The 22734-nt window shown below is 42.8% G+C and overlaps 1 protein-coding gene across 1 annotated transcript in view; it reads right to left on the reverse strand.

Moving 5' to 3' along the window:
- Positions 1–509: 509 nt before the first annotated feature.
- Positions 510–22734, reverse strand: part of EGLN1 (egl-9 family hypoxia inducible factor 1) — a 36161-nt gene continuing 13936 nt past the window's right edge. Inside the window, exons 3-5 of the mRNA XM_088474336.1 lie at positions 20853–20989; positions 13209–13276; positions 510–919 (exon numbers count right to left, since the gene is read on the reverse strand). Coding sequence (XP_088330462.1) covers positions 855–919; positions 13209–13276; positions 20853–20989 — 270 coding nt within the window. The 3' untranslated portion in view covers positions 510–854. The remainder of the gene's footprint in view (positions 920–13208; positions 13277–20852; positions 20990–22734) is intronic.

A 22734-nucleotide genomic window follows, 5' to 3' on the forward strand; every position in this document is an offset into this window, starting at 1 on the left:
CTTTTCTAGTAGACAAAAAGAAATAATCTTTTTAGTATGTCAGTTGACACTAAAAGACCAATAGTTTTAAACAGCAAATCAAAACACTTACTCTAAATATGACCATTATTTACATATGCTCTATGTTTAAAGTGAGGTACAGCAGCAATTCACAATTTGTCATTTCCATCCAGTTTCCCAACTGCTCCTATGTATGTAGTTTATACAGATAAATTCTAAAGTGATTGGAGGACACGTGTGCAATCGCTGCAACAACTATGTATTTTCTCCTTATACAGTTTCTGCAGTGCACCCTAACCATAGAGCTATGAAATGGAATAATCATTAGTGCTTTGTGTCATCATGTAACCTCAATATTCTATTAACAAATTATATCATATAGTGGATGTAAGTGTTAGTTCAGACATTGTAGCAAAAGTTTTACATTTGTGTATTAAAAGGTCTACTGTAGGCTGCAAGGCATTTACCTCAGAGTGTACCTTATAACAAAAAAAAAAAAAAAAAAAACGTAAAAAATAAAAAAAAGGGTACAGTAGATTTTCTAGTTACTTTCAGGGAGGATAAACAAACTCGTTAGAACAGGAAAAAGAAAAAACAAACCCATTTAATACAAAAGTCCCATTTCATAAAGCATTGGCAGCACTGGTCTATGTGCAGCAGACCAGTGAATATTTTTAAGTCTACTGATTTGGTAAATCATATAAATGTAGAATCATACATACATTTTATTATTTACATTCACAACATAATACAGCCCAGATTCCCTTGTACATGCTGTAACTCAGCATCCATTGTAATCAGGACATATACTGTGTACACAGAAGGTAGACTAGAAGCGCTGCTGGTTCGGATTTTCAGCAGACTTCTTTCGCAGTTTCATCAGATGACTTGTTCAGCTCAATTCTCACAGACTTTTCACCTAAAGAAAAGACAAAAAAAAAAAAAAAGTTGGCAATGTGTAATTCTTCAAATAGCAACTCGAGAATCAATGCTCAGGCAGGCACTTTAGTACATACGGTATATTATGATAGAGGTTATACCCTTTATATGCCAATTTATGCTATGGCTACAGTAATAATTTTCCTTAAAAATCACATGAACGAACACACCTAAAAACACTACAAAAGTATTCCGTTCTTAAATATGAACCAATATTAACACTGGCATGAAGAACATGGCTATGAGCTGCCATGCTACTCAACGGCTCGCATTGCCCGCCTATGTCCCTACCATCAATAGCACTGGTAAACCTTTCTGGTCCCGTGAGCTGCACTGTGAGGGCTCACACTGGCCGCTTGCATTCTGGCTGTTGCCAAGCAATCTGGTTCTGCAGCAGTCTTACTAGCAAATGGTCCCAGCTGATACCAAGCAGCCGGGGCACCTTTCTGGCTGCTTCTCTATGTAGGATTTATGCAAGGGGTTGTCCCAGTTCGGACAATCTAATATAAGACAGGGAGGGCATATCAGAAATGGGCCAAGCTTCACTGCCGGTTATAGCGCTCTTGCCCTGCAAGTTAGCTGACCTGCCCCACCATGCTCCCATTACTATTTCTTGACTCCTGTACCCTGTATCCCTGGTTCCAGGCTGCACTGTATTCTGCTAAGTTCTTGCAAGGCTTTTCAGTGTCCTGCTGTGCTGGTCTTAATACCCTATCCTACGCCTTAGATATCCTCTGGTATTCCTCCATTACCACCTGTACTCTTGCAGCATCTGGTTCCTATGCAGCCTGCATATTGCTACCAGACTCCACTACTACCTCCTAGTTTCCTACATTACTCCCCGCCTCAGGTATACGGCTTCCTGTTACCAGCCGGTTCTCACTACTATCCTGATCTTATGTCACAGTGCCATCTAGTACTGCGGAGATCATACATTTCTAAGGGAAGGGCAGCTGTTACAGGTGAAGACCTCCCCGCTAGATTCTAGGAGTTTATGCGGATTCTGGATGAGCCCTAACCCGGTAAACAATGCAACTTTAGATTTGTAGCCTGCATGCAACTCCTGCCAATGAGTAACTTTCCCTTATAGTCAAATATGTAGTATATGAGAGATTGATGGACTGGTGCAACGGTCACGTATTCATCTACACATTGAAGAATGACTCATATGACCATGATTATCTGATGTTTGTAGGAACAATGCCTGCATTCTGCACTGTACTCTAAAATACTGTGGTCGCTACATATCCAAAGTATGCTCTTCTGTGAATTTCTCAGCGATATTTCATGCTCACTCCTACTTAGATCATTCTGAAATACTTGTTTGCAGGTTTACAATGCATGTACTTCACCCCATCACTTTAGAACTTAGTAAAGAGAAAACCAGTGGCCACAATAAGCCAAGAAGGTGATGTAACAGTAAAAGATGCACTTTTAAAGAACAATTTGATATAGATAATTTCACATATCATACACTGCTTAAATATGGACCCAAAAATACAGAGGGTTTGTTGCCAATAGTATCAACAAGCATGTCTGCATAACAAGACTGTCACTATGTACACAGGATCCAAATATCTGACAGGGGATGGGTACAGGATGCCGGCATCCTGACAGGGTTAGGATACAGACAGTCAGTTGGTATCCTAACCATCCCCCTTTCCGGTGCCTGAACCTAACCTCACCCCCTAGTGCCTAACCCAGCTACTTACCTCTGGGATTCTGGCGGCCAGGATTCCGGCGACGGTATTCTGACCGCCAGAATCACCACATCCCATCTGACATACCTCTAGGGGGGGGGGGGGGGGGGAGAATTTGCTTTTCTGCACTTCAAAAACAAGACCTAGGGCTGCATATGCATGTCTGTATATTATACAAACCACCCTTATCCTGCGCCTATACAGAGAACTAAACCTAGCAGCTACTCATACAGAGTCCCCTATTAGTGGGACTGGATAATAGAGATAGAAAAAGGTCTGAGAGAGCGCTTAAGTAACTTACAGTTTTTACTGGAGAATTAAGAAAAGGCCGTTCTGGGAATATGTGAGGGATTTGAAATATCTGAGGTGTGAAACCTGCCAACTTTTACTGAGAACCAAGTGTTACCTTAGACTATCCATCATTCCAGTATATTTGAGACCAACTGGAACTTCCAGTATGTATTCCTTTATGTGAAAGCGCAGAGATTAACCCCTGAAGAAGTCTCCAAGGAGACTAAACACATAAAGGTAACGGTTTTTGATCCTAATTTGGTGACTACGCCACTACAAATACATGCTTTAAACCTATGGGTGAATCATCCATGTTCAAATATGGAACCTAAATTTGTATTGGTACTGTACAAAATGTTTTTTTATTGTAATAAATTTTATTATGTTGTTTTTACAAGGGTGTCAACAGCTTTTTGTCCACAAAAACTACTAGGTTTTTAGATGTGAATGTGCTTATACTTAAATAGTATTTTGAAGTGTTTACCCAGTACAGACTTTTAATTCTCCAGTGAAGAAGTTACTTAAGCGCTCTCAGAGAGAAAATATATTGCATTATAATAAATACATACATAGAATTTACATATGATGCAGAAAGAAGGCATTGATGTTTTAGCACACAAATTGAAGGTCATATCTAGAAAGAGCACATTGGTGGTGCATAAATCTGGCAGTACAGAAAGTATTTCTGCAGAAACATTTACACTTTATTATATAGGAAACCTGTAAAACTGGGTTGAATGTGCTGTTAATGTATATATCAATAAATTATCTAAAAAAAAAAAAAAAAAAAATTAAAATTTCAACACTGAGTTTTGCTTTAAACAATCCAGTCAGCTCTGCCTTGCAATAAACCTATTTAGGACTCACAATGGGGGGCATACAGGAACATACTGTATAACAACTGCAGGAAACGAAAGTGCTTACCAACGACTCAAGGGACCACCAATGAATCTTAAACTACTAATCAGTAATTATTCAATGAACACTAGCCTCGTATCAACAGCAGCTCACTTCCTCTTGCACAGGCTAGCAAGACCAAAATTAAGCAAAAAAATAAAAATGATCTATGATAGCTCTTTTACACACACTATATCTCTCAAACATACTGCAACCCCCCTCAAAAAAAAATAAAAAAAATATAAGCAGTGATGGCGTTGAGTTATTGAGGCCTAGAGAGCGCAATTTGAATTACCCTCACAAGGGATTTTAGGATGACAAATCATAAGTCACATAAACGTCAATGTTAATATCCCTGATATATCAAAACTATTTGAAACCTGAATTTCAGCAATGAAAAGACACACAAGCAAGACTAATAGGACAAAATTAGGGGTGTTAAACTTCAATATTCATGTTTTTATTTAAATGTACAGCATGAATGTCTTAATGTACTCTGAAACGAAAGCATAGAAGAAATAATCAGGGATAATAGATATAGAATTTAAATCTAATCTTTTGATTCAAAGTAGCCACTTTTAGCAGACATAATTACCACACACTTGTGGCATTCTTTGAGTAAGCATGGAGACTGCAGGCCATTCCATGATTTGGATACAACAGCTTTCCCTTGAAGGTAGTCCTGACATAGGGGGTCATTCAGAACCCCTCGCGAGCAGCAGTACGCTCACAAGTGGGTCGATGTTCCCCACTGCGCATGCGCACGACGGAGTGAGCTCCGTCGTGCGCATGCGTGAGACCCGGGGAGCGACGGGCTTTCCATCGCTCCGGTTCTCGTACCAAAAGGGGCGTGCTGTCGATGTTGATTGACAGCACGCCCCCTTTGGTGGGCGTGGCGGCCAGACGGAGGCGTTCCCATGGGAACGCCTACCGTCTGAAGCCGGCCCCACTGACATCACTAGTGATGTCAGTGGGAGTGATTTTGGCTCTGATAGAGCCAAAATCACTCTAGGGTTTGCGGCAGGAGACCCTACCGCAGGGAGTCCGTCGCAAGTCCGATGGTCGCGATGGTCAAGACCAACGCGACCATCCTTTTGGCCGCTCGCATATGCTGTGGGTGGTCACCCACAGCTATACGAGCGGCCAGGAGGCCGCTCCATTTTCATGGAGGAGGGCCCTGATTCAGAGCGAGCGCTCTGGTCAGAGCGTCCGGCTCTGAATCAGGCCCATAGGGAGGAATTTAATCAGCTGCAGTAATTTTGATCCCAAGGCTATTCAATTAGCCCCGAAGTGCAGCACTTATCTGGGATTTATGCTCACAACTGCACAGGCAGTGGAAAAAAAAAAAAATCCCTGATAATTTAATGATTATCAGGTGCAGCGACCCTGTTAATGCAAGTGTGAACACCTTGTTGCCGTCCATTTACACAGAAGATACAGCCCACTTCCCTGCTTCTCTGAATAGACTCCATGGTTCTGCCGAGATGCACATGTCCACCTCGGACAGCCTTGTACGCGTTCACAATACGAAAAATCTCAGATGCAGCTGATTTGCATGTGATTCTCAATTAGGCTCTGTGTGTCTACCAAAAGCACTGAGCTGCATTCGGTCAGGACAAAATCAACTCTTTCTATATTAGTTGTTTTCTTAACTGCTCAATAAACGGAGTAGATTAATTAGATTTGTGGAGGAAGCTGTACGATTGTGATGAAAATCCCAAGGTAATTCAGCGAGTCTCTCTTCCACTGGAAGTCAAAATTTAATTGTAGCAGTGTCTTCATGCTCCCAGGGAGATGAAGGGGGAAGAGCTTCAGATTTGGAGTGGTTGACTTTATAACCCGAGAGATCGCCATAAGGAGAGAGTTCACGGAAAAAGGTTTAAAAGGGATGTGAGTGGTTTTGTCAGCATAAGGAGTATGTCGTCAGCGAATAGGGATAGGGTGTATTTGGAGTGTTTAATTTCTACGCCAGCTATAACAGGACTAGCCCATATTCGGGAAGCAAGTGATTCGATGATAAGAGCAATTACAAGTGGCGATAAGGGACATCCCTGCCTAGTGTCATTGGTGATCGGGATAGGGTCAGATTTTAAACCACCCGCCGAAACTGACAGATGGGTTATGGTGGAGTGCTTGGATAGCTGCAAGGAACTTACCCCGGAAAACAAAAAAAAGGTGTAGCGTCTGGGACATGAAAGGCCAGGTGACACCATCAAAAGGCCTTCTCCGCATCCAGGGCAAGCAGAGAGGAAAGTTTATGGGTTTTGATGTAGTAAATATAAATTGCGCGTCTGGTATTGTCAAGTGCCTGCGAGTACTTTGGAAAAAAAAAAATTCAAAAAAAGGAGTTGAGAAGAGAGATGAGCCAGTAGTTGGACACAGATAGGCGATCTTTGTTGGGTTTTGGGAGGACTGCAATAGTGGCTTTAGAAGTATCTGAGAAAATTGGAGCACCTTCCAGAATGTGGTTGAAAGTCACGGTTAAGTGAGGTAGAGAGGATTGGAAAGTCTTATAATAAGACCATGGGGATCCATCGGGCCCAGGAGCTTTGGAGGGAGTGTGCGTTTTAAGAAATGGGGTTGTCCAGGGCGAGAGAGGTCGCAGGGTCTATGTGAGGAAGATTACAAGACGTCAAGTATTCTGTGGTCAAAGTCGGTAGTAGGAGACGTAGTGGGGGATTTGGGAAGGTTATATAGGAGTTTCTAGTAGGTCTTAAAATAGTGAGTTGATGGCAGTTGGGTTATACTGATTGGTGCCGTGATCATCTTTCAGGACTGTGATAGCAGTCTGGGCCCTCAGAGCTTTCAGCCAGTTAGCTAATATGATGTCTGCGTTATTACTCTTTTCATAAAATTTTTGATTACGCCAATGGGGGGGGGGGGTTGAGGTTTTGGCCAGTAGAGCGGTTTAGGGACACTAGCATCAAAAAGACCCGACTCCCAAAAGGTGTTTATTCAAGGAGGGGGGGGGGGGGAGTGGTTTATCAAATTCACAATTAAGGACAGCATTGAAGTCTCCACCCACAATGAGAACCCATTCTAAGTTTATTCAATTTCGAGTAGGAATTGAAGAATGAGATCTGGCCGGTGTTGGGGGCATATACATTGGCTATTGTGCATTCTACATTACCTATTTTGCCGGTTAAAATATTATATCGCCCATCTAAGTCTGTGTATACCAAATGTAGGACAAAAAGAATTTTACTGTTAATCAGTATCACCACCCCATTATGTTTCAATTGGCTGGAGGGATAATACGCAGATGGCAAATGCTTTGATTGTAGAGAGGGGTGTAATTGGGCTTTGAAGTGGTATCTTGGATCAGGACAATCCCAGGCTTGAAACCATGAATGGGTCTAAAAAGCGAGGAGTTCTTTTGGGGCAGTATTTAAACACTTTGCGTTCAGGGATGTAAAAATCAGCAACATTGCAGGAGAATTCAATGAAGAGTTGGGTTAAGATGAGGAGAGGGGATCCCAGACTCGCAAGGGGATAAGGAAGTAGCAGCTGATTAGAGGGGGAAGACAGTGGGAAAGGGTCCAGCTGGAAATTCCTTGTGTCCGGCAGAGGAAGACACATGGAAGTCTGCACTGTACAGTTTAAAGAGGTAGCAAATTGGATAAACTGCTACTGTCGAGATACTGGGACGGGTGGATTTAAGAGAGGGGAAAAAAAAAAATCAGAGGAAACTTGAAGATATAAGAGGTGTGGTGTGTGGAAGTCAGATTCAAAACCCTCCAGCGGTGGTCTAGTGTGAAAGGAATGAATGTAAAGACCAATCTTAAAGTATATTCAGGTCATTGTTGGAAGTCAAAGGGAGAGGAGAAGAGATAGGATAAGGAGGCCCAGAAGAGTGAGGATAAAATAACCATCAGCACTTTTTAGAGCGATCCTGATGAACTCATTGGAGGGCCCCATGCAGACCCCAGAAATGGGTGTGATATGAAGACATCTAGTATGGAACCCATGTGCAAGACTGTAGCATCTGGAATGCTCCAAGGACCCTCAAGGAGGCATACTGTTAAGAACACTAACCTGTCAAAGGGCAACATAACCAAAATTTGAGCATACTAATATAATACAAGAAACTTCACACATTAGACTTCAAAATGAGAAAACCCAAGAGGAAAATATTAAATATTCACTGAGTGGAGACTTTGAGAACAGTTCAAACATCCCTATAAGAGGGGGGGGGGGGGGGTTCGGAAGAGGATATCACCTTGTTAGATTCATAATGTTCTGAGCGGGAAGGCGGAGTTCGGAAAATAATTACAGAGAAAGTAGTTAAGGATCCTCTGAGGTAGAAGGAGGACCAGAGTCTTCTAGGTGAGAGAAAATACTTTACCGTCTGAGATCTTACAACAACCGGTTTGCCATTGAAGTCAACCAATAACTTGAAGGGGAAGCAATAGCGAATTCCACGGTCACGTAGTGCACTTGCCAGATCCCGAAGTTCCCAACGTTTGAAGATCGTGATAGGGGCTAAGTCCTGAAAGAACTGGAGTCTGGTGCTGTCAGAGAATGTATGGTTTGCTGCATGTTTGTGCTAGAATTCATTCTCTATCCTTAAAGTGAACATCCCTTGAGGGATTGCCAACTCAAGGTATTTTGTGAGAGCCATGGTCCGGAAGGACGCGGGAGAACATCTTGTGAAGGTAGGTCTCTAGGCCATCTGGGGATATAGATTCTGGGATATTGTGGATTTGGAGATCATTTCTTCTCTCCCGGTTGTCTAGATTTTCATATTTAGTGAAAAGGTCAGCTAGGTTTTGAATGATGTGATCCAAGTCCCTGTGGGTCTCATTTCGGGCTTTTTGGAGAATATCTTGACGAGACTCTAGTTTAGAGGTTCTGGCGGATAACGGAGAGATCAGATCTGATGGATCAAACCGCTTTATCCAATTTAGTTTCCAAGGATTCTTTAAAATCTGTAATAAAAGGAGGAGAACGTAGGGCCATGCTGTCCTCTTTGGTGGATGAAGATTAATAGTCTCAGTCCATCTGAGAGAGGTAAGGGAGGAGGGTTCAGTGAGCGTGGGTGGTTTCCCCAACATTTCTCCAAAAGCGACAATGTCTCCACCCATCCACTTTCTGGTATTCGTGGTAGACCTGTTCATGGTAATTAATTATAGGCAACACGGATGGAGCAATAGTGAGCTAGGAGGAAGTGTCCTGAACTATTAGTGCAGATATAAAGGATTATAATAGAGAAGATTTATAGTACTGTACTGAGTTAGAAGGCCTGAAAAGCACCACAGGAGGGTATGACCCCAGCACGATCAGGGAAAGAGTACAGTATAGAAAAATCCCTTGCAGAAATGAAAGGGGGCTGAAGGAGTGTCAGAAGACAGGGAGGACTGTCATAGAAGGTCCACATAGACAAATATAAATGAAATTAGCAGCAAGCATGTCAACTGGTGGTTGATTGATTGATGTAGTTGCTTGTAGAGGGGAGACTTGCAAATCGATCAGCCCAGAATCAGCAGTAGATCTGGCTAGGAGATGTGGAGAGACTAAAATGGTGCCTCCCAGTAGCTTATAATGTAGGGCCAGAGCAGCTTAGAAGACTGAAACAATCAGTAGTCAAGTATCTCGCCTACCTCTACTTGGGTCCGGCAGAATGCAGTGGGACTCCAGAAGGTCAGGAGGCAGCGGGTTTAACAGGATCTGTGTGAGAGGCACGGTCAGGAGATACTCTAGTGGCTGCAGTGCCTAATTGTGAGTCACAGACTGTAGCTGTGCTGATAGCCGAGGCTGCTCTGGAGATCCTGCACAGGTAGTAATGGCAGCCAACTGGGAGATCACCCGGGACTTGGTAACAGCTGCAGCAGCGATCGGGGGCAGCAAGGAGGCAGGGACCACCCCAAGAGATGGCACCAGAGGGACCCCGGATGCAGCACGAGGTTCTGATCCCAGGGGCTGTGTGCTGGCTTGAGTGGGTGTAGCAAGACCAAGGAGTGACTGGAGCAGGCACGTTGGTAGTGGTGACAACTGCAGAGCCTCCGGACAGGTGACAAGTACCCCCAGGGAGCAGGATGAGGAATCACAGTTCCGCGAGTGGCATGAGCGCCCGCCGGGTCGGAGCTGCAAATTGATGCCACAACTGCAAAGCGAGGGGAAGGCTGCAACTCACTACAGGAGCTAAGTGTCCCCCCGACTCAGTGGACCGGTAAAGACAGACATTAAAAAGTTAGATGAATCTCTCTTTCGGAATGAGATATGTGGACTTGAATTAAAAAAAAAAAAAAAAAAAAAAAAAACACAAGTGTTGAAAAGCCTGACCTGCCATATGCTCCTTAAGAGAATGCTCAGTTGGTATTAAAACTACTGAATACTGTGGGACTGATTTAGGAGGTGAATGCAGTGTCTTTGTCAGACGCAAAACGTTATTACCAGTCTGAGCGTGCGACTGAGCCGCACTGTGCATGCATCACAATGGCTACCAAAGGGGATCGCAGAACTAATTTGGATGCAGAGATCTTGGAAGAGTCCACACGTTCAGCTCTTGCAGTATATCAGGTTGTCTCGCCAGTGGTTTAGAGGGTATACTTGTTATCAGCAATACAAAAAAATAAAATACTAATACTGATTTAAAATTTCACATGTGCTCATTTCCAGTCAAGTGAATCAACAAATCCACAGATAAAGTTAGCATTTACACCTTAATTCAATGTAACTACAACCACTGGAGAACAGCACATAGCTATATGTATCCCTACTGTGCTATCGTAAGGTGCCCATCAGTACCTCCTCTGTCACTTTGAAGTTTGTTTTAATGAGGTTTGCCTCTCATGATTGGTTCCACATGACACTTTAATTACATTTATTTTGGGCACTTCCGCAAATGGTAAATACAATACTATGCTGAGCCACCTTCAGAGCAATTAATTTGTCCATGAGTTATGTTGTAATGAGTGTAAGAAGTCTTTAAGGAAAAAACCACACAAACAAAAATCACTATACATTCATAACAAAATCCCACGCTTTAACAAACCACTTCCTCATAGCCACAATTATACATCCTGTGTTTTGGAGAAAGTATGTCTGACAGGAAGTGTGAGCTTTTTTTCCCCAAGTTCGTTGTACACTACTCTGCTGGAAGATTGCAGTAAAGCTTTCATGCATATATAGTTTTAGCATGCTTTGAAGGAGTCTTCATTGCGCTCTTAAAACAAGAACAAATTACCATGCTTTATCTAGTGGTTAACTAGCATCGCATTTGAACATCCATATATACAGATCCTTCGACATGCTTTCATGCATCTTAAGCAGACAAGTGTCACAAAATACTTGTTTGAAGCTAAGGTTACTGTTCACACATCACTATGGACCCAGAATAACTGAGGACATGCTCTACGTGTGCTTGCACCTTTTTTTTTTTTTTTTTAAGTATTTGCTTTAACATAGCAGATGCACTTCAAAATTGCTTGGCACAGCAAGATTGCCAAATCACAAATCATGTTTTTCTTCATTGTCCATTTTTTTTTATCTGGATGGAACACAAGTGCCTTTCTGATAAAGGGATACAGAGGTAACTTTTCATAATGTATGCTTTTAAAGGAAGATTTGTTATTACTTTATATTATTGGCCATACATAAAAGACAGAAGACACCTACTAGTGCAGTATACATTGTGTAATCAAATATCCTCTACCAATTGAATTAGCCTTGTATCAAAATAGTGACCTCTACTCACTACTTCAAAGAGGAAAGAAACCTTTTACATACATAGCATTCCCGCTAGGCTGTTTCAGGAAGGCGGTGTGCCGCATCCTGCCCCATTTTTAAAGGGCACAAAGCAACCTGCCCTCTGGCGCAGCACCCTGCTGAGACAGCCTGCGGGTTCTGTCCCCTCCCGTGGGCCAGTGTGCCGCAGGTGAGGAAAACTGAGGTGCAGCGGTCACCGCCGGTGAATGGATGCCGGGTGCATGCGTCCGGCATCCATTCAGTGACCGCAGCGCTTTGAGGCTGCCCGGCATGCCCCAAAAGTGACAAAAAGGGGACGAGTCAAAGAAACGTCCCCTTTTCCTTGACCACGCCCTTTCTTGGGCGCTCGCAGAAGTTCCCTTTGTCTAGGTCCGGCGCTGGACCTAGAGTGAACACTAAATACAATAATATAAATATACCCACACACATTATATATGTTTGATCAACATGTGCACGAAGAATCTCATTGTTCTTCTAGAAGAAGTTTATAAATTATTAGTGTCAAGTGTTCAACTTTTTTTTTTTAAAGTTATTTTTGCAGAATTTAAGTGCAGATTGGATTGCGTATTGTATTTCCAGTCAGTCCGCACACCCTAATAAAAGGTGTACACCACTAACTCCACATAGCCAGTCTGCGCCCCACTCCAGTGACTGGACAAACCAGCTGAAGATGAGAACGACTGCGCTGGGAACGGAGTGAAGTAATACAGTGGGAAGGGTTGGGTACCAATGTGATAGCGTCCAGGTGTGACATTTTTGAAATAACAGTTTGGCAGCAAATGGTTGATTGTCATTTTCTTCCACACATTACCATTTACTAGCTGGAATAATAATCTTTAGATATGTGGCCAGCTTAAGGCATTTTCTCCCCATTTTGAAACCACAGCTGCATTTTAAAAATAGAGGTCCTTCATTTATTATAGCTGAAATGACTGAGGAATGAGATGCCAAGAGGAAAACTCTACAGAGGTTATTGGTGGAATAACAGTTGAGCAGAGAGTTCTGCAGAGGACGCAGTGCTAGTGTGGCAGAAAATATTCCAAGGGAGCAGAGAATACAATATAAATCAGTAGCAGCTTCCAATAACCTCATGTACATGCTTGGGGTGAGACTTTACATCAGCAGGCTGGCCAATGTGCAATAGAAGTGGATAATAAATTCATCCTATTTAAAATAAGTGCATTTGTAAAGTTTTACAGGTACAAAATTTTTTCACTTTTTTTAAATGCCATATAAATGATCATTTGGGAGGGGTGAGGATGACTGACATCACTTTCAGCATAACACATTAATTTGACAAATGAGAGAAGATGCTTGATGGACTATCAGTATATACACTAGTTACATTTCATCTAAGTCGTCATCATAACCTTTATTCCTCCTCAGAAAATAGCAATAAATCACGCAATGGTAAGAAGCTATTTTGAGCTGTCCTGTGGAACCTTTTCTCAACTTTGCTCTATTATATTATCGATGATTTAGGATGAACATCATACAATTATATTCAAAACCAGGAAGCCATATCAGCCCAGGTGTTATTTTGTGCATCATGTATTATGGGGTGTGTATTGTGTAGCATGAGGGGGGAGAGGATAGGCTTTATAAAGAAATGATTTTAGCTGGGGCCCTCAATTAGCATGACTGAGTTTAGTCACATACACTTGACAAAATTACCTGTTTGATACTTTTCTTTAGCTCGTGCTCTTTCATCTGCATCGAAATACCAGATAGTTATTGCATACCTAGAAATGAGAAAGCACACACAAAAGGTCATAAGACTTCAGTGATGGAACAGATCCAATAAGTTGAGAAATGTAGATTATGCACATACTTAAAAGTCAGTGGGCAGCATTAATGTTGTGCCATATTGACTTCTGCAAAGAGCTAAAGTCTCCCACGTTAGCGATCCTATGGCTGAGCAACATCTCCAAGCATGGTAGCTCACGCAGGGCGGGATGTATTAAGTATCGCATTATGAAGGCGATACACCCCACTGGTGTGCACATAGAAGGACAGCTCTTCCAAAAAGCGCAGTTCTGACCTCAGTGTTTAAGAGACGGTAGCCATTCTGGGCATGCGCTGAAGCCAACCCGTTGGGGACATGGTGAGTGATCCTATTGGATCCCTCGCAGGGAAGAATGCTGACAGAAACAAATAGGCTTCTATTAGGCAACAGCATATATAGATGGCGTTACCTACCGGGTACATGGTGCAGAAAGTTTGGCTTTCCGGAGCTTTGCACATATGGGAAATGCATTCAAAACTCCGAAAACTTACGTTTTCGGAGTTTTGGCAGATTCAGTTTAGTAGATCCTACCCACACTAGCCAAATGCAATAATTTCATAGCACCATAGAATTTATGTCTACTTTCAGAAGCAAATCATATCAGTGGCAAAAGATTCAGATATATTACATAGAGTGACAGAGTACCTACACGAGAAAGCACATGTTGGCAAAAAAGTTAAGCGTTTATTGCTGAACAAAATGGGATCTCCACTGTGGAATAAGATCTGGAGCCAAACTTGATAGTAAATACACATATGTATAGATATTAGCAATAATTACATACATAGTGATCCTACTAGACTTCTTTAGAACACTAAAAATGTGCCTTGCCCTTAATTGAGACGCCCCGCTGGCCGCTGACAGAGCCCTCCAGCTGAACTCAGGACAAAGTCTGGAGAGAGCAGTGGTCGAATTAGGAGTTTTTGTGCCGCCTCCTCTACTATCTGGTGAAACACATGGGGGCTGGATCTGTATCTTCCTTGTGAGAAAAACCGCACACCGCCCAGCAGAAACAGCTCACCGGCCGGCACTCCATCCAGCCCCAGTGTGCCGTGTCACCTGTTGCCCGGTCACCCTCAATGTGGCCCTGACACAGATGCCGGATGTGATGCCAAGCTGCCAGCCACCACCAATGGGACTGCCACTTTCGTGGGATGGAGTCTTTGACTACAGAGACTCCGCTTGGATAGGCTGCAATCAAGACAGCTGCGCAAACTCTGGAGTCTGGACAGCCGTAGCAGTGTCTCATAATAAGGGAGGAGAACAGGTAGAGCCGGATTTAGGAGGGGGGGGGGGGGGGGGGAACAGTACACCTGGCCAGCAGTGTGTCTGAGATCGGATCTTCGTTATTGATGTGATCCAAAGTGGTGAGCTACTGCTGAAGGGAGAGGGACCCTGGGTCATTAGTGCAGCCACAGAGCAAAAATGATTGGCAGACTGTTAAACAGAAAAGTTGATATAGCTTTATGTGTATATAACCTGTGTGTTGGAAGTCCTGTGAGTGCTGTTGTTCTACATCCGCTACATACATTGTCTCCCACAAAAGGCACCCAGTCATGCTGTTCTTCAACTGCGGAGTGAGTAACATCCTCCTTTCATTGTCTGTCATGATTTTTATATGTGATGGGAAATTGAGCAACTGTCTCCTGTTTTTCCTAAATTATGGTGGGGTGGGGGAATGGGGGGTCAGAGTGCTAGTCCCTTAATTTGCCAGGGGTGCTCGGACCCTTAGATACACCCTTAGCTCTCAGTGCATCTGGCATCTGTGCCCTCCTGCTATAAAGGACACATTAGTGAAGGTTCTGGACAACAGGACAACATTGGGGCGAGAGGGAGTGCCAGGCAGTACAGTAGGTTATACGGGGATGTGCCGTATTGGAGCCAGGGAGAGTGCTCCAAGTTTAAACTATAAGGTCAGTGTTTAAGACATTATTGTGAAGGCCCCCACCCAGCTACTTCTTTATACCACTCAGCTGGAAAAATTTTCTGGAGAGAACACTGCCAGTCCCACTGTGTCTCCAGATAACAGGAGACGCCAGTGAGAAATGGCCATTTCAGGTTCATGGTCATTAACAGACCAGCTCCTCGTGCAGTAGCCAAACTCAAGTCTGAATCACCTCTTCTTCCTGGGGACAGACTGCTCGGTGATCTGTTCTCCTGCAAGTAACTAACGCTTTGAAGGGGCATGGTTTGTGGTATATGTAGGGTGGTTTGAGGGGCATGTGGGTTGGTCAAATGGCATAGCATAAATATTATGAGATATGGTAAGAACTTACCCTTGTTATCTCTATTTCTACGAAGTCCATAGGGTTCCACAGGATACCTTGGGTATAGGCGATGGTGGCAGTCATCGGGCACCTCAGAGTTAAAGTTTTCTGCCTCCCCCTCCTATACCCCACCCCCGAGCCAAGGCAAATCAGTTACGTACCAAGCCATAGACCAGAGTAGGAGGAGGAGAGTAGAAAGTTCTGTAACACACAAGAATCACATTCTCACCAGAAGGAGATGGAAAAACCAGTAACCAGAGCAAAGCCCATCTGCAGTACAGGTGCGACAGGACGGGAGTCTGTGGAACCCTATGGACTTCGTAGAAATAGAGATAACAAAAGGTAAGTTTTTAGCATATCTCATTTTCTACATCAGGGTCCATAGGGTACCCACAGGATACCTTGGGGATGTCCCAAAGCAGTATCCTTTAAGGGTGGGGATGCTCCTGTGCTGAAAGGAGAATCCACCACCCGAAGGAAGCATCTTGAGAGGGAAAGGTGTCAAATGCATAATACCTCACAAAAGTATGGACAGAAGACCACGTGGCAGCCTTGCACAGCTGAACAGCAGAGGCACCACGTCGAGCTGCCCACGAAGGACCCACAGACCTAGTGGAATAAGCCCTAACAGAGGATTGAAAAGGAAGTCCTTCATGAATATAAGCCTCAGAAACTGACTCCGCCTCCTTAGTGCGAAGGGGCTCTTGGTCCGAAAAGTAAAAAATCTCACCATCAGACGAGACTTCATCCTCAAACTGAACCGTCTGAGACACTAAAGGTCGCTTAGGATGTTGTAATGAGGACTCCCCCTGTAAAACGTTCGTCAGGTGCCGTACCATATTGGACAATGAATTCACCCACGCAACCTCCTGTGAGACCTGGGGAGGAAACGGGAGACACTTGGGTACCACCAACTCCCTGGGGAACCTTTGCATGGGTGATGACACTACCGACTGCTGCGATAACCCCATCTGGGGAAACGCAGGGTGCGTCGCCAGCTGGCCCACAAGAGTTGTAAGTGCCTTAGCAAAACAAGCCCAGGGTGGTTCCTGCACAGGTGCAGTGACAGAAATCAGGCGTGCTATAAGACAACATGCCCTACATAATCCCTCAGTGTTACCATCACTCTCCACTAATGGTACATTACATGTGATACACTTTAGCAGAAGAGGAAAGTCACGTTCAGACATGATGAGTGTAAATGGAGTGTATGAGACTCCCCTCACAGAAAATACTTTCACTGTTAAGTAATAAACACCCTGCAACACCGCACGGGCTGTAGCAGAGGAAGAACAGGGATAGTAAAATGGCTGACAGTCAGTGCTAGCAATAAGTCACATACAATGCAGAAATAAATCCCTGCACTATCAGCAGATCAACTACACAGACAGAGCCTGGTAGGAAACCGTGCTGCATACTCTGACCTTACCGGAGGAGAGGTATGCGGGGGACCCGGACCACGATGCCACCTGTATCCAGCGTCCAGCAGTGTTTGCACACTTCACTCAGAAAAAGAGCTGAGGGGAGGAGCGCTGACACAGCACGCCAGATCACTATGGAGAGGCACTGCAGCGGGGGAGGTGCCGGCTGTGAGACAGGGAAGGTGCGCTCCCCTGGCATGCAATTAACCCCTGGGACGCTGGAGCTTTACCGCTCAGCTGCGGCCCGCTGTCCCTGGTGGTCTAGTGGAACCACTGGTTAATACCTGGCTCCACACAGAGCCCCCTGCCTGAGGACCTAGGACTGTATTGGCGGGTACCCTCTGCAGGATCCAGCCGCTTACCTGACCCCCTTGAATCCGGCCACAGTCCAGGTAATCCAGGGTCACCGCTAGCTGTGACTCCAGACACCCACCAGCATCTCCAGATCAGTACCGGCGTTCTGGTCCAGCGGGGTGGAGGAGCGACATCATAGACGTCAGTACTGACTGTATGCTGTACAGCTCTTGTTGCAGCAACGCTGATTTAAAGAGCTTCAGGGGCTGTTAACAGCCCCCTCTGAAAATGGTGACCCGGTGCATCCTGGGAGGCTGAAAACTTTAACTCTGGAGGTGCCTGATGACTGCAGCCATCGCCTATACCCAAGGTATCCTGTGGATACCCTATGGACTGTGAAGAAGAAATTACATTTAATATTATGCTACACTTTAGCACAAAAAATTTTTTGTTATGCCAAATAGCTACAGCAAGTCGTCCAAAGTTTTGCCCTACAAAATTAAAGTGTGCCCTCCTCACAGAACAGTAGCCTGCCCCCCAAAAAATCCTAAAGAGTACAGTTACCCCACTCCACCAGGAGATGAAAGGAACCTTCCACATACTGCTCCATCTATGTCATAAGATAAGAATACTTTCAAGACCATGAAAGAAGACTCAATCTGCAAGAACCAGCCCCACACGCAAAAAAAAAAAAAAAAAACCCACCAACTTGTATGTATAAAGCTTAAAAAAAAAGGTAAACCAAGTTAATTGTGCCCTACTCTAAATATCCAGTGCAACTTTTCTGAAAAAAAAATATAAAATTGTCATTTGTATCATAGGGCCATAAGCAATTTGAGGCGAAAAACCCGTGATTTTCGCCTGTTTGCATTATCCCCGTATTCAATGTCCAAGACTTTGCGCCGGTGTGAAAAGTCTTTGGAAAAAAAAAAAAAAAAAAGAAGTAGAATGGAATTTAGGGCTGCAGGCTCAAAAAAAAATAAAAAAATAAATAAATTCAAAATTAGCGATAATAAATCCAGAGTGGTTCCAAAGTATGCGGCATTTGTTTTCATTGCGGGGAGTAGCAGCAGGTGCATATTTGAAGAATTTTTAAAAATCATTTTAGGGACTTAATAATATGCTTGCACCCATTTTCAAGTACCCAAAATTTGATGGGCATAGTTCTCCTAAAAAAAAAAAAAAAAAAAAAAAAAAAATTGCTAAATGCTCTCCTGCATCACCTTCTTCAAGGCCGCATTTATGCACCTGCCGTGGCCATTTGAAAACCAGACTTCCCTTCAGCATGCAAAAATTAGCTCCATTTTCATCCAACTACCAGTTTAGCAGATAACCTCGCACTTATGCCAACAGAAAAAGGGGTGCACAAGTAACAACTTTCTTCATCCAATCAGATTGAAATGATTGGTAAATGACGCAACAATTACAATTCAATCAACAAGGATCTATAGATGTTGCACAAACACACCACAATTAGCAGCCTGTAAATACAAGGAGCCTTCTCCAGTAAACCCCTCAAACAAGTGTCCAAAAAGTTAAAATGTATTCCTGATGGCACCTATAGTGAGTTTGCATATAGAGATGCACAGAGATGGTTCCCATAGCATTCACCAAAATAATTGATTTTTTTTCAAAGTCTTACTCTTCAGTAATTTTCACACCAAAGTCCTCTCCTCGTAAAGGTTTAAAGTAGCAGATTGAGAATTCTCCGTAGTTGACACCTTTTATTCATTTTGGTAGTATTCTCAAAAATAAGAGCAAGAAACTGCAAACAATAGTGCAGTATTGCCTTATATTGCCCTAAAATAAAACAAAGCTTATATCCACCACATTGTGGCAGATATAGGCCAGCCAGTGTTCCCCTTAGCGGTCCTTCAGGATTCCATGTTACCAGCACCCTTTCCGGATACTCCCAGCCAGTATTCCCCGGTGACTCTGGTAATGTGGCATCCTGGATGAGTGCTAAAAGGGAATACTGTCTGGGAGTATCTGGAAAGAGTGAGACAGGAAGCTGGCACTTGTTCCATACCTTGAGAGAGTGTATCGAGTCCAGCTGATATGTCCCAGAAGCAAATTGAGACCTGTAGGATCCTACAATGTGGTGGATATAGGCTTTATGTTTATTTATGCGAGTACAACACAGTAATATAAGGCAATACTGCACTATTGTTTGCAATTTCTTGCGCTTATTTTTAAGAATACCACCAAAATGAATAAAAGGTGTCTGAACTACGGAGAATTCTCTCAATCTGCTACTTTAAACCTTACAAGGAGAGGACTTTGGTGTGAAAATAACTCTGAAGAGTACTGGTGCATACACACGGTCAGATTTTTCCTTCAGATCTGAACGATAACGATTTAAAAATCGTTCAGTCGTTCATATCTGAAGGAAAATCTGACATATCTGACATGCCTGAACGATGGACAATGAACGATGCTCGTTCCAGTTTGTCAGATAACGATATCTGACATCTGATGTGTTTGCAGTCAGACTTGGACGATTCCATTCATTTTAATGCAGTCAAAAATCATTCATCTGACAAATCTGACCATGTGTATGCTCCATAAGGCTGAAAAAAATACCTATTTTGGTGATTGCTATGGGAATCTATATGCAAACTCACTATAGGCACCATCAGGGATAAATTTTTTACTTTTTGGTCAAATGATACTGCAATACTCTGAATGGTCAAACCAAAATTGGCTGCCTAATTTGTTGTGTGATCAGCAGCAGACACAAAAGTGGTCCTATCATATGCAATACAAGCTGAAATAAGGATTACAGTTATGCTTGCTTGGCCTTATGAACTATGCCACCATGCAAAAAGTAGCCAATGTCAAGCCTTTTAAGAGCATTTACATAGGAGATTAGCAACAAAGCAGCTATGCTCTGGTTACTGAAATAAAGAGAAGCATAGCACTGTGCAGTCCACTTAAACTGTATACCTAGCAGAGGAATTAACATTGATAACCTTACAAAGGAAAGAGCCAATAGCATAGGGCCTCCCCCTTCAAATGTTAACTAGCTACAAATGGAGGGAGAGAGGGAGAGAGGGAGACCTGATTCCAGTCCAAAACAGTTCTACCCAATGTGTTCATTAAAATGAAAAAAAAAATGTTCTCTAGGCGGAATTCTACATTCAAAATGGATCTTCAACTGTATATTAAGGACATTACAAGAGACCTAGCTTTCATAGACATGGTCACAGGCTAAGAAATATAACAAACTGGCATGCTCTCATAAAACTATGAGACTGAAATGTAAGCAGCTGTGTGTGTATATATAGCACAAACAGGCTGCACAAGAGCTATACAGTTGAAAATGGAAGAGCACCCTAATAAATCCTGGAGAGAATCAGAGACCTCCAAGAGTCCTCTTGCACCTGTCCCAGAGCCTCTACCCAACAGTAGTATAAAGAGATTATATATATATATATATATATATACCCACGTTGTCTTTATCTTTATTCTGAAGCAAAGTAAAGCATCCAAAGAAGGCCCTGTACTGAATATGCCAGGTGCAGCAAACTGGAGTATAAAATAAATTTACCTTGTAGAAAAGGCCGGCTGAACTTCATGTGGGTTGCGACGATCAGACCAAAAAAACAACAGTCTATCAAATTTTGGTTCAATGTCAGCAAACTGAGACTTGCCTTCAGGGAAAATTCTTAACACTCCTCCATTTACCTGTATAAAAGATTAAAAAAACAAACAAAAAAACAAACAAACTAGTTAATGTAGTAATATTTGTGGCACTTTCTATGTGTTTTTTTTTAATGCTACATTCGAATCATTCACACCTAAGCCAGTATGATCCTCCTTTAATCAGCGATTTTAGCTGTGGGTTTTAAAATGTCAATTTTATTAAAGACAAATCCCAGCAAGTTTTTGCACTTTAATCACCCGCTGGGAAAATTGCTATGCAGTCATATCTCCACTTGCAACTGAAGGGGAGCAACAGAGCGCTCACATAGCCAATGTTTTTTTGTTTGTTTTTTTTACAACCACCAGTGACCAATAACCTAAGTGTATGCAGTCTCAGAATACTTTGTCATTCCATGGTCACTAAACAAAGTTGAATGGAGTACATATAATATGTTGACATTGACAGTCGACACGATAAAGGTAAACGATACAAGTGTCTACTAGTTTAGACTTTCCACAATAAAAAGCTCTTCTGTATTAAAGAAGTTTGGTTAGTATAGAAATATACTACATCCACTGAGTATGCATTACCGTAAGACCTGGAAAGTCAATAGTTATTCAGTAATATAGCAAGTGTTAATCCTAAGATTTTTACAAATAGTATTGCTCACTATACTTTTCAAATGAAGTGTACCTCTATCAGTCTAATCTATTGAAACATTTTTTACCCAGCTGTCCACAACAAACATTACTGTAACAGTATCAGTGCATCCTCCCACATAGAGCCGTGTTCAATTAGGTGCGAAAAGTCCTGGACTTTTCACAAATGCCGGGCTTTTCACAGTCATCGCTGGTTTTCCATGCAAAAAAGTATGGGGAGCGTCACAGCTTATCCCCGTATTCAATTAGAAAGTGGCGAAAACGTAAACCAGCGAAAACACTCTGTACCCCTTAAAAAGCTGATGATAGGGGATCACTATAGGGGTGTTCTAGTACCACTATTAAAGCTATTCTGTTTTGTTTTTTTTCCCAAAAAAACTTGCTATTGTCGTCTTTGCATAATGGCATTAAGCAATATTTTTTCAGCAAAATAACTAGTCCCAGCAAATTTGGGGTACATGAAAATGGGTGCTAGCATATTTGGAAGTTGCTAATGTGAAGTTTTAAAAGATGTGAAAACTCCACCTTCCACAGGCACCTGCAATCTTAACACCTGGGGAATACTTGGGGACCCCCCTTGAGTCTATATCGCTAGTTAAGTTTATCCCCCAACTTTGTTTTTTTTTCACCCCCCCAAAATTAAAGTATTTTTGGGGTGTTACATTTTTTGTTAAACCATTTTACCTTTGGGGTGCAGGGTTGTTCCTGCAAGTTTGCACCCCAAAACCCCAATTCTGCACTTTTTTCTGACAGCTTTCATAGGCGAATTTTTTTCCCCTATGCATTGACTTTCCGCAGTTTGCCTGGCGAAATTACGTCACTGGTGAAAACTTTTCGCCGAATATGGCTTTTCGCACCTAATTGAATACCCCCCATAATCAGAATTCAAGCACCTTATGCAAATCTACTTGTAATGACAGACTGAGCCCTCTCTTCCACCATGTAATTACTCTGATGAAAGACATTAAACTGCTACAATGAGTAGAGTTTGGCGTTTGAATAATCTGTAGCCTCTGCAGTGAAGAGGAGTCCGTATACTGCAATGTTACATGATCACACACTGGCCTTTTTAAAGAGAACAGAACATCTGAAAAGGATTTTAAAGGTCTTAGTCATGAAAAGTAGCA

This window comes from Taudactylus pleione, unplaced genomic scaffold (genome assembly GCF_031769625.1).
Source record: "Taudactylus pleione unplaced genomic scaffold, aTauple2 ptg000154l, whole genome shotgun sequence".
In the NCBI taxonomy this organism is placed as follows: Eukaryota; Metazoa; Chordata; class Amphibia; order Anura; family Myobatrachidae; genus Taudactylus; species Taudactylus pleione.